Genomic DNA, 12,875 nt, shown 5'->3' with positions numbered 1-12,875 from the left:
TGGCTCGTACCGGTTTTTCTTGCGTGGGAAGTCTGGTGACTAGCGCGCGCGTCACGCTTCATGCCCACGAGTCACGCGCGAGATTTGAAAAGAAAAACAAACATGGGGGCCGAGTGCGAGGTTGCTTTTCTTCATTTTAAGAAAGAAATTCCGCGTTCAACTGAAGTTTTTTCAACAAGAACATTTTAAGTCAACTTAATGTTCGACAGTCAAAATGTTTTCGGATCTCACTGCTCGAGTTACAAAAGCAGAGATTCCAACCCTTTTTGAAGGAAAAAAGGGAGTATTTTTAGTGCTGAAGGTGTGCACCTCTAGGGGGGTCTGGAAGCATGTTCCACCGGGAAATTTTGCAAATTTAGGTTCTCTCAAGTGCCATTTCCGGCATTTTGACATCATTTCTGAGTTATTCTATAAGGTCTTTATTCTTTTCACAAACATTTTTGGTACTTTTCTTTACTTTTGCTACACTCAGTTCGCAAAAAGTACTAAAAATTAGCAATTTTTCTCTTGTTTTCAGAATTTCATGATAAATCGGGAGAATCTGATATAAATCGGGAGAGCGGGAGGCAACGCATCAAATCGGGAGACTCCCGATCAAATCGGGAGGGTTGGAATCTCTGCAAAAGCAAATTCGCATGTGCTACGATCGATCTTGTCGGAGATCGTGACTCAATTCCACTTTTTTCGTTTCAGCTTATTTGAGTTCGCTTTCAAACACATGATTATTCAGACAAAGAAATACTAAACAGTAAGACCTAAGAGGCACAACTGGCGCTAACTGAAACTGGCTAAATCCCATGAAATCCTGAGCCGAAAAGTTTCGCAGACAAAGCGAGGGGAAGTCCACGCGTGTTGCGCGCGTATGTGCCCGCAAAGATCAGTTAAAAAGATCAGCGGTAGTCAGAACTGAGCATGAGTAAATACCAAACTTTTAAAATCGAAATTTTAAAGTGCGCGGAAACGCGCGTGGGAATTATTGAGTTCGCGAAGGCTTTAGCAAGAAAACTAACCCGATGACCCCTATTTTTTATTGCCCTAATATTTTCCTTTTATGTAAAGGAAACGCCAGAAAAAATCTAAAAAAATTCTACGAAAGGAATTTTTAATTACTTACAAATTGCTCTTTTTTTGCATTTGCAAAAAATCCGCTTCGTAGAATTTTTTTAAAATAATTATACAGTTTCTTTTTCATATGCTTAAAGTTATCACGAGAAAAAAATGGGGGTCATCGAGTTAGTTTTCAAGATATAAGCACTGGAAGCTGAAAAAGGGTCCAAAAAATCATTGCCTACCGTTGCCCTGGTAACCACTGATGACGTAATTAGTGGTATTTTGGATCAACAACACAATGGGTAATTTAATTATACAAAAATTTTGTTACGATCTTTAATTATTTTTTTGGCCATTTTCTTCCAAACGTCGCACAGTCAAAAACCTGAAAACTGGTACGAGCCACCTTAAGCAATTGCCTGCCCCCCTTGCCTGGCCAAGTGATTTAGTTATCTAATCCTTTACATCTCCACAGTTTTTGGGGGGAATCATCCTCGACACCGTCAGATCATTCAGTGTTTACAATGGTGATACCCTTGTGCTATGGTGTACTGACAGAGATTTACGCTCGCTTCAAGGCAATGTGAATTTGTCTTGGGTCAAAGATGATGTGACAATACCAGATGTTGATCCGCGATTGAACACGATAGCAAATGGTACCTTACTGCTTGCACATGTGAGACAAAAAGACGCTGGCACTTACACGTGTACAGTTCAAGCGGACGGCTTTTTAAGCACAAATACTACACGGCTTTCGGTCATAGGTGAGCTAATACTGTCTACCCCCCCCCCGGGGGGGGGCACTCTGTATATTTTTGGGCGGGCTGTGTCGCTGAGACTCTGAGACCCTTAATCTATACCAGACCATGTTCAGCTGAATTTGCAACCCTTTGCTAAACCAGTCACCGACAATCTCTACCCTATCTCAGGCTTGTTTTGTAGCACTGTATCACTATTATAATAAGTGCTTCAAATGGAAAACCATCTATCAACAACGATCCGCGATGATTTTATTTACGTTTAGGTATTATTCCTATACTGAACAATGATCAGTTTCACGGAAAATGATACCATATTCTATACCAAAACTCTCTGAGATTTTTCTACCCTATTCCAGACTAAACTGCTTGAAAATTATTATACCCTTCATGGTGGTAAATACATAAATACCTCATATATGGGAGTGCCCTCCCCCCCCCCCCCGGGCAAGAGCCGCACCCCAAAGGCAACAAACTCTAACCCAAACTCCCTAACCCAAAATGACTGCGCGAAAATTGGACACGAGTCCTTTCTTTTAGTTTTTCTTCCCTAGTAGCTTTCTGGGGAGCACACTTTTCAATTTTGATTTGTTACGTACGGTATGATTACTCACTGCGATCTGATTTGTTTTTAAACAGGAGAGGATCCTCCGAGTAGCACGACAACGAGTGGACTTTCTATGATGAGCGTTACATCGAGTCACGGCAATACTGTTACCCCAATCAGCGCAACATCAAGTAGCATTACTTTGAACAGCGTTACATCGATGAGCGTTACACCGAGCAGCGTTACAACGAGTAGCGTTACATTACGAAGTGTTACATTGAACAGCAATCAAACGAGGACTATTTCATATACACCGGAAGCAGCACCAACACCTACAAATATTCCCTCGCCAAATTCAAACAGAATTTCTGGTCTACAACGACAGGTATGAACTATAATTAATTTCTATTCAAGAGGTCTTAGTCGCAGCCATTATCTTCCCGGGAGGGGGGGGGGGAGGACTTTCCCCATGGCACTGATCGTCGTTTCTTTTATATTTATGTTTTAAAGAGGGACCTGAAGAGGTGAAATGGAAACTGCGGTTTTAGCAAATTTTCATTGGGAAAATGGGCTTTGGGTCACTAGTACTGGGACTGGAAACCACAAACAAAAGCTGGGATTTGAAAAATCAGGAAAACAATAGGCTGGGAAATGAGATTCGGGCAAGATCTGAGGTGGGAAATCGAATTTTAAACCCCCCCCCCCCCCCCCCCCTTCATGATCCTCTTTTAAAGTCGTTGTTTCGTACTTCATTGGCGTTCAGTTTCAAATGTTTACAATTTTAAGTTGTTGGTTTGTTGAAAACTTTATCTCTCTGAGTGCGATGAATTCGATATCTCGTACTTGTTTATAGGCCTCTTTACACATTAACAACAAACTTTTCTCTCATTTTCGGGTTTCCCCTCAATGATTTAACGGTGTAAGAAGATGTTGTCGATGGAGCTCGAACGCTCGAAAACTTCCATTTTCCGAATTTTTCTACGGCGGTTAACTTACGTATTTAACTTCAAGGAGATGGTTAACTTTTTATGTTTTTAGTTTTATTTACTGACACGGCACAAATGTTTCTTTAGATTCTAATCGTCTTACCGTGTAATTGCTACATGAACAGTAAGCTCAGGAACAGCCATAGGAGCACATGTTGGGACGAAGGAGGGGGGAGGGGTGGGCAAATAGAATTTGAGAAGGGAGGAAAGCCTTTCGCGTCCACCCCCTTTATTTCGTTGCTTCCCGAGAAGCACGCCCTGCCTTCATTAATAATCAATCAATCAATTAAATTTATTTAATCTCGAAGCTGATGGGGCTGACTAGGCCCCTAGCAAACATGTACTAATATGCCGACAACGTTGGACCTTCCGTTGCATTTTATTTAATTTTTATCCGCCTTGTGATAATATATTGTTTATTAAAATTCGCACCCAGGTTGTGGCTCTTTTAAATGGCGACCACTCCACTAACGTCAGCGCGGTCATTAAAGAACTCGCCAACTTAACGAAGCCTGGAAACGATCTCAAACTAAATGCTGATGAGCTGTCGACTTCTTTGAACGTGCTTGTTCAACTTGTGGCGCATAACTCCGAGGAAAACAATAACTTTATTAACACATCTGTTGACCAACAAAACATTGTAGAAGTAGCAAGTAATTTATTGGAGGATGAAAATTCTAATACGTGGCTACTAGTTCAAGAGGTAGTGTGTTACGGACTTCTATATAGAGCGCTTTTCAATATTGAGTGTCGAGCAACCAAAACCAAAGTAATCACTCTGACCAATCACAAGAGACACTGACAATCCAGTGAACCAATCAAAACTCAAAGCAAATACGTGTAGCCGGCACGAAGCGCGGGAAAACGTGTGCGAGCGATTCACGATTGGTTTTGAAGGGGCGCGAGTATTTTGAAACAATCACGATTAAAGCAAAAGCAAATATACTTTCGGCACTCCGATGAAAATCGCTCTAGTTTTGAAGGTCTTAAGAATAGTCGATTCAAGTGATAACTTATTAAGGAAAAATCATTCATTCGTTTGTTCGTTCGTTCGTTCCTTCTGATTCATTCCTCCATTTTCTCTTTCGTTTTTTCTTTCGTTTGCTTGTTTCATTCTTTCTTCATAAATTTTTGGTCTTGTTTTTAATTAATGTTAAGACTGTCAGTTCGGAAATTATGCGATCTAATATAATAAATTAAAAAAACATTTAACTTTTAATATTTGTTGTTAATAAAATATGATAAGATTACAGTACGAATTAGTGGGAGGAATTCATAAAAGAGAGAAACTTTTTTTTTTGTTGCCCTGCGTTTAATTTAACTGCTGAAGTAAGAAAGCTTGATTTTAATCCTCTAGACTCGCGAAAACATCACTGACGACCTTCTAAAGACAATGGATGACTTTGGCTCCCAAGTCAGCAGTCAGCTTGATGGTTCGGATAATTCATCTACGTTGGTCATACAATCGAAGAACATCGGTTTTAGAGTTGATCGTTTAAACTCAAGACAAATGGTGAGTCATAAGTTTAATGTTTAACAATTGCTTTCTGGGTCGGAGTACCTAAAAAATATGTCATACATGGAGGTCCTCGGTTTAGTTCACTATAGGGAGTACCCGAGTATCCCTGGGGTACCAATTCCTCTAGTCTGGATATGATGCTTCTCCGTGGCAGGTTAACCAACAACCCCCACCCCCCACCCCCCCGATTTCTGTCGCCTATGTTTAGTAAAGTAAAGTAAAGTAAAACTTTATTTACACAGGGTGGTCCATTCAGCTCTAAGGCTGGTCTCTACAGGGGCCCTGTATCTTAAAAAAAATAAATTACATCAAAGAATTTTTAATGAACTATTTACATTTAAAAAGCCTAATAAAATCACAATACTAGAATTTAGAACTACATTAAAAGCCTTCAATTACAATACAAAATCGCATTTAAAGCCTAAAATAATAATAAAATGTCAAAATTATGTTAAAAGGAAATGTCTTGCTCGGCGGCAGAACGTTTGAATGTTTTCACTCTTCACAATGTTTAAAGGGAGTTTATTAAAAAGTTTTGCGCCAGTAAAAAGAAAGGTCCATTTCCAAAACTTTGTTTAACGTTTGGTAGGGATAGCCTCATTCTTTGCCTTGTGGAATAATTGCGAATGTTCGAAAATCTAGCAAAATATGATGAAAAGTAACTAGCTAACTTAACACTTCTCCTTTTTACCTAACTGAAATGTGCCTAAGTTCTCTGAAAATTGAGGTTGATTTTCTCGTCGTGACTCCATTTATTTTCAATTTTCAGCTCAACATTGACCTCTCTCATTATGGTGCAGCCCTGTTCGTTCCTGATCTTGTGTTCTCGGACTCTTCTTCAAGTCGAGTATCGACCATTGTTTACAGAACACTTCACAAGGTTTTCAGACTTCAAAGCGAGGGATCTGGTAACGACCAGAGCAGAGGTCTAAGGACAAGTGGTTCAAATATTATTTCCGCCACGATCCTTCCCCGCCCCAAAAGTCCACTGGAAAAGCCAGTTAAACTTGTTTTCAATCAAACCATCAAGGTGCTCGTCATTTTGTGTTTGGTAGCATAGCAGTCGCATTCGTGGTCAGTCAGTCAGTTGAGAGTACATGGTAATAATTAGTCAAAGTAGAAGTTCGTGCTTTTATCACGTGCGCTTTTTGATTTGTTTTATAATATAGATCACGTGCTTTGTTTTTAAAAAAAGTCCTTAATAAAACACCATTCAAGAATCTATAGGACATATCTAATAGTAAACTACTGCTGAAAACGTTTTAATTGTCAGTCAGTCAGTCAGTCACAGCCAGCCAGTAAGCCAGTTAGCCCGCCAGCCAGTCAATCATCCAGTCAATCAGTCCGCCAGCCTGTCAGTCAATTATTCAGTCACAGTCAGTTAATTAGTCAGTCACAGTCAGTCATGTAGTTTATTAAAATCGTAGCTGTATGGCGATACACAATTTGTTCTTTTTAGTATAGTCTGTCAGTCAGTCAGTCCCGTCAGTCGGTCAGTCAGTCAGTCAGCCATTTAGTCATTCAGTCAGTCAGTCAGTGAGTCAGTCAGTCGGTCAGGCAGTCAGTCAGTCGGTCGGTCGGTCGGTCGGTCGGTCGGTCGGTCGGTCGGTCGGTCGGTCGGTCGGTCAGTCAGTCGGTCGGTCAGTCAGTCAGTCAGTCAGTCAATCAGTCATTCAGTCAGTCAGTCATTCAGTCAATCAGTCCCGTCAGTCAGTCAGTCAGTCGGTCAGTCAGTCATTCATTCAGCCAGTCAGTTAGTCCGTCAGCCGATCAGTCAGTCATCCAGCCAGTCGGTCGGTCAGTCAGTCTCAGTCAGTCAGTCAGTCATTCAGTCAATCAGTCCTGTCAGTCAGTCATTCAGTCAATCAGTCCCGTCAGTCAGTCAGTCAGTCAGTCGGTCAGTCAGTCATTCATTCAGCCAGTCAGTCAGTCCGTCAGCCGATCAGTCAGTCAGTCAGTCAGTCAGTCAGTCTGTCAGTCGGTCAGTCAGTCAGTCATTCATTCGGCCAGTCAGTCAGTCTGCCAGCCAGCCAGCCAGCCAGCCAGCCAGCCAGTCAGTCAGCCAGCCAGCCAGTCGGTCGGTCGGTCGGTCAGTCAGTCGTCAGTCAGTCAGTCATTGAGTCAATCAGTCATTCAGTCAGTCAACTGCTTAACCGTCCAAAAACTTATTAGTGTTCATTTGTATTATTTACAGAGCGATGACTTGACTGAAGAGTGCGTGTTCTGGGAAATTGGACTATCACAACGGACATGGCTTACACGTGGCTGCGTGCGCGTGGAGGACGAGTCAAACGCGCGCATGACTACGTGCGAGTGTGATCACTTGACGATCTTCGCGGTTTTAATGAATAACAAACCGGTAAGAAGATCTTTGCGTAAGTAAATATTTGCAATCCTTTCAGTCTCAAAACACTACGTCTCCTTTCTAACTGCCCTCCTTTTCTTTTAACATGTCAGTTGAGAAGTTCATAATGCAACACAATGTCCCCTCATCGCAGTTTTTCCTTGTTGTTTCACTTGCCATGCAGCTCCTACGAAAGCATTCTTTTTTTTTTGGGGGGGGGGGGGGCGGGGAGAGTGTGAGTCACGCAATCCTCGATTGATTGCGTGACGCGTCATAAGAACTTCTGTGTTGGAAAGTATCTGCCATGTACACGCAAGTGTCTTTTAAGACTTAAAATTCCTGACAGGGTTTTTCCTGTATAATCTCAAATAACCTTTTTGCGTACATTCTTTTTTAGGTAGAAGCTCGTCATCAGCCCTACCTCAAGTACATTTCCACCGCTGGTTGCGCATGCTCGCTGCTGTTTCTACTGCTGACCTTTGTATTGATCCTGTTGTGTTGGAAACAAGTGAAGAGCGTTCGGGTTACGATGCTACTTCACTTGTGCCTTGCCATTGCCGCGTCTTCTGTTTTGATCATTATCGCTGATTACGCACAAAAGCATAAGGTAATCGAGAAGGTTATCTCATTTTGAGCTTGTCGTCGGTTTATGTTACATGAAGTGGCATGAAATATTGCGTTATTTCCCTGGATAGGATGGTAGTCTATCAAGCGTTTTTTGGTCACCCTTATGGTTTGGCTTTATCTATTTATACACCTGGGCCCGGTTGTTCAAAGCACGATTAAGCTAATCCAGGATTAGCGTGAAATTTGGTTAAATTTTTTAACATTTCTTTGAGGCTTTCTGTTTTTATTATCTCTCCCCCAGTTTTGACGTGGACCAATCTCAAACTTCACAAAACATTAGCTATGGAAAACCCTTCTTAACAAGAGAAATTAAAACCTCGATCATCTTTTAATCCTGGGTTAGCGTTAATCGCCTTTCGAACAACCCGGCCCAGGACTGGGAGAGAGGCAGCGTCTGGCCCGAGACCAAAACGCACTAACCTGCCAGGGATCCGTGTCCTGAAGATCCCGAAACTTTTTTGCACCCGGAAAGCCAGAGCAAAATCCCGGCCAAACCTTATGATTACAGAGCTGTTATATTCGCATATTTTTTTTTAATATGAACAAAGGTTTCCTTCATACAAACTTTCAGGCCTATATATATCTCTGTTTTCAGATACAATCAATCAATTAATTTATTAGAGTCATAAAGCGGGATGAAGTTGCCCTCCCTATCCGCGCCAAACGCTCGTGTATAAAGCGCATACAAATAATTAAAAATGGCTCTGCGGACCTGAAAGGTTTCTGGGGCTTTCGAGAAACGGGCTCCAGGACTCGAACAGTTCAGAGTCGAAAACACCAACCATTAAAACACCGCGCCATTAATTTGTTGCTTCCGTCACATGTAACAAGCTTCCTTTTTTTCTGCAGGTATTTTGTACAGTCACCGCCGCGTTACTTCATTATTTCTTGCTGTGTGTTTTCTCGTGGATGTTATGTCATGGAGTTATCTTCTACTTTCTGATTATAAAAGTTGAACTGAAAGAGAAGCTCAAACCAAAGATGAAATTCCTTTACGCTTTAGGATGGGGTAAGAGAAAACGTTTCTTCTTTGCGTCTTCAAATACTTAGTTGATTATCTTTTGGAAGAAGAAAAAGGTTAATAAATTACCAGCGTAGCGAATTTTGGAAAGTTGCTGTTACAAGCTTTAGCCCTTCCTCAAACGAAGATTTGTTTCGACGACTTTGCACTTTACTATGACGAAAGGCCAACGCTCGAAACGTCAGCTTTTTAAAATTTGCTACGGCGGTTTATTTACCGTTATCAACTTCCAGTTGATTGTCAATTAAAGGGATAGTGTCACCATGTTTTAGTGCTACTAAATAACTTGAAAATGCAATGAAGGTGTTGGTATCAATTGGAAAACCACTATTTAAACAGTGGCCTGGTATTGCTAAAACGTACTGCAATTGTCATGAAATTTTTTTAACGTGGTTTGGACACGGACGGAAAAAGTCGGCCCAAAGTTTTCAAGTTTGACAGTGTTGCTTGGAAGAAAATCTCTTTAAAAACCACTGGAATGAATTGGAATGAATTAATGCCTTCCTTTTGTTGTTTAAAGGTTATCTGACTTTGTTGGTCAGTGAGTGCCCTCTCATAATGCTTTCACAGTTTACACAAAAGACCTCTCGTGATACTACCCCTTTAAAAGTGTTCTATCTTACCCGTCGATGCAACACAACAGCTAATCTTTAGAAACTAATAACTTTGTTTTTTATACACTGGCCTTCATTTGCTAAAATTATTGTTGTTCGTTCCAGGTTTCCCTCTACCAATAGTGGCCGTTTCCTTAGTAGTAACTCGTACCCAGACTTATGCAGCCGACAACTGCTGGCTAACATTGGAGCACGGGATTATTTACTGGGCGTTTGTTGCTCCGGTGGCGATAATCGTATTTGTGAGTAAGCTCCATTGATTATAACATAGGTCTTCAATTTGACTTCTCGTATTTGCATAACAATAATTTTATAAACGTGAGGCAATTTCGAGCACAAGGTGCAGATTATGTATTTTGTGCCTACTTGTAGTGCAGTGTTTCACTGTATGGCCCTGTCCACACTGACCCGGGTAAATTTGAAAATGCATCTTTTTTGTCTCCGGATAGGCCAACCGTCCACACTGAAACGACGTTTTCCGTCACCGAAAACGGAGCTTTTCAAAACGCTCTCCAAAGTGGATGAATTTGAAAACGCACTAGTGTGGTCGGCGAAAACGGAGCTTTTCGAAAACGCTGACGTCAAATAGTCATGTGATCTCTGTCAAAACAAAAGGTTTAATTTTGAATAGCTCTGTGCATGCGTTGCAACGCTGTGTGCTATGAAGCGTTTCGTTTTCAAATTTATCTGGATTAATGAGGACGGAAAACATTTTATATATACGGCGTTTGTAAATTTCTCCGTTTTCAAATTTATACGGATTAATGTAGACAGGGCCTATATTACAGTTTTGTTCACAATTAGTAAAGAAAGTCTAGAAAGTCTAAGTCTATGGATTCCAATAAATGGCGTTTTAAATTGATAAGGAAATTGAAATCGAAAATAAACGAAAGCCTAACAAAGTTTATAGTGATCATCAGTGTTTTGACCAATCACTGATGCCTTAGCGCATGTCTGAACTAGAATATCGAATTAGAAACCTCGCTAGCAAAAACAAATATATCCGAGTTTAGTCAAGCAACAAACTAACTTTGGAAGCAAACACCTTTAATAATCAGCTTAGCTTATTCTCATATGACCGCAAGAATAACCAGTCAGTCGAAAACCAAGCAGGAGTTTACGTCACTCGGATTGACCAATCAGGTAACGTTCTTACAATAACCTGGTTTTGGACTGGAGATTGAAAACAGATTTCAAGAAATTATCATTGGAAGAAACCTTTATTATAAACGTTTTCGAATTTGTGAACTAGTACGTCAATTAAGACTAACTGTTTTGAGCAATTAGACCAAAAACAACTAATTTCTTTATCTGTTTTTCAGATCAACACAGTTTTGTTTATTTTCTTGCTGCGCCGAATTAACAGAGTTACAAAGTTCAAAGAAAACATGACACGTGTCAAGCACGTGAAGGCGTGGCTCAGACGCTCTGCGATGCTGCTGCCAGTTCTGGGTGTCACGTGGTCGTTCGGTCTCCTCACTTTCATTTCATCTACTGTTGTGTTTCATTATGTGTTCACCATCTTGAACAGTTTACAAGGATTTTTTATCTTCATCAACTTCTGCATTCTTGACGATACGGTGAGGGTTTTTTTTTTTTCATTTTCAAAGAAAATATTTAAGGAGCAGCATCACGAGAATCACTTCGAAAAGTCAAAGTCAAAAGAAATATTTATGTTACTGGAAACTTAAGAATAATGGTCTAGCTTTGTTACAAATGACTGTAACAGTCCACTAGAGTAACAAAAGATGTATTCTCATGAGTTATACAGGCATGAGATTTCAAACAAAAATTTAAAACGTCTGGCAGACGTTTTCAAACTTTGCCAATGTGTCATGGACAAACCGTTAAAAACTTAATACATTTTGCTTTCATTTGAAATATTCATTTAATATCTTCACCTTGGTGTTCCCTTCGCATTTTTTGAATAAGTGAAGCTATTGAGGCATAATTTTAGCTCCGTTTTATCGAAAATGCATCAAAATCGCCATGATACTGTCCCCTTTAATACCAGTGTCTGTAGAGGTAACTTCCTCGCGAAATCGTAACTGCCCATTTTGCAAAATTTTTGAAAATTTTAAACTTCATGGGAAACAAAGACGTGTATTGGGGTTGTATCAAGACAAGAGAAAATGTCGTTTCACCGGATCTACCATAATATCCTTTGTAGTCGTTATATTGTTCGTCACATAACACTTCCAGCTCAGAAAAGAAGCATTGCGTGACGATTTAAATTACATAGTTACGCCATCCCAATAAAATGTTTCGTTTCCCATCGCCCCGTCTCTTGGGTAGGTCGGTCGGGCAAAAAAAAAACACTTTAAGGGGTCTGGGTTCATTAAAGAATTTAGGAGATGCAGAACCGAAAGATTTTGTTTCAGTCGATCTCGCTGAGAATGTTGGAACAATCGTTAATGCCCTTGGCGCGAAACAGCCTTTGAAAAACTTGGCATCAATGTTAATTAAAGACAAGGACATCACATCATACCAATTATTGTTAACAAAACAAGATCGTCTGACTGCTTGTTAATTAAAGTACTTGCCTCTTTGACTAGTGAATCTGGACTTTTTAACATTTCGAAAAAAAAAATGGGTCGGTCGGGCGATGGGAAACGAAACATTTTATTGGGATGGCCTGGACGATCCCCCAAATGAAATAATTTTTTGTTCAATCTCGGTCACAAGTCGGTGTTATTTAAACTTTGTTCACTCAGGATAATGGCTGCTGGGATTATTTATAATAAAAATTTTGTACCATGTCTAGTAACGTATTTCTTCATCGCCTCAATAGGTTAAAGGAGCTATAGTTAGTACGTTGTGTATGCGGAATTCTACGTCTCCCAACGAACAAGCGCAACTTACCAACAGACATGATGCTGACAGAAGACAAACCACTCCACAAACACAAACAGGTGAATAAAAATTAAAGATGGATGATACGAATAGAAAGCTAGGAGTAATCTGCGATCAGGAGTAATAAGCAGGGAGTGCAATCATGGAGAAGTAATCTGTAGCTTGCATCGTCAGTCAAGCGCAAATGTAAGAGCAAGAAAATGGACATTTCTCCATTCCTTGCGCTTGCATTTGCTTCGAGTGGGTCCTGAAGGGGGAGGGGATGTATAAATTTCCATTCTCCCAGCCCAAATTTTGCCCAAATTCCATTTCCCAGCCTAGTGTTTTTCCAAAGTTTCAAAATTCGATTCCCAGTTCTACAGCTTTTGTGATTCCCTGACCAAATCCCAGTCCCAGTGTCCCAAATCCCTTTCCCCCAATAAAAATTTGCCCAAATCCCAGTCCCCATTTTATCCATTCAGTCCCCTCCTTTGAGTGTGAACATTGCAAACGCAAATGTTAGCGCAAAACCGCCATCTTGGAAAGACTTCAACTGTGTCTGCGTGTATACTCCTCG

The 12,875-nt window shown here is 40.5% G+C and overlaps 1 protein-coding gene across 1 annotated transcript; it reads left to right on the top strand.

The window, feature by feature from the left end:
* Positions 1 to 1,525: 1,525 nt before the first annotated feature.
* Positions 1,526 to 12,378, top strand: LOC144640517 (adhesion G-protein coupled receptor D1-like; the record flags this gene model as incomplete). Its single annotated transcript, XM_078499623.1, has 11 exons — positions 1,526 to 1,814; positions 2,448 to 2,740; positions 3,778 to 4,044; positions 4,699 to 4,854; positions 5,630 to 5,890; positions 7,055 to 7,219; positions 7,602 to 7,811; positions 8,681 to 8,840; positions 9,572 to 9,708; positions 10,789 to 11,046; positions 12,258 to 12,378. Coding segments are annotated over 11 exons (2,317 nt in total), but the record flags the coding sequence as incomplete, so codon positions are not given.
* Between the last annotated feature and the right edge of the window lie 497 nt (positions 12,379 to 12,875).

This window comes from Oculina patagonica, unplaced genomic scaffold, assembly GCF_052425735.1.
Source record: "Oculina patagonica isolate OP01 unplaced genomic scaffold, crgOcupat unplaced323, whole genome shotgun sequence".
NCBI classification, from domain to species: domain Eukaryota; kingdom Metazoa; phylum Cnidaria; class Anthozoa; order Scleractinia; family Oculinidae; genus Oculina; species Oculina patagonica.
Note: the sequence above shows the minus strand (reverse complement) of the source record. Positions and strands in the feature narration are given on the sequence as shown.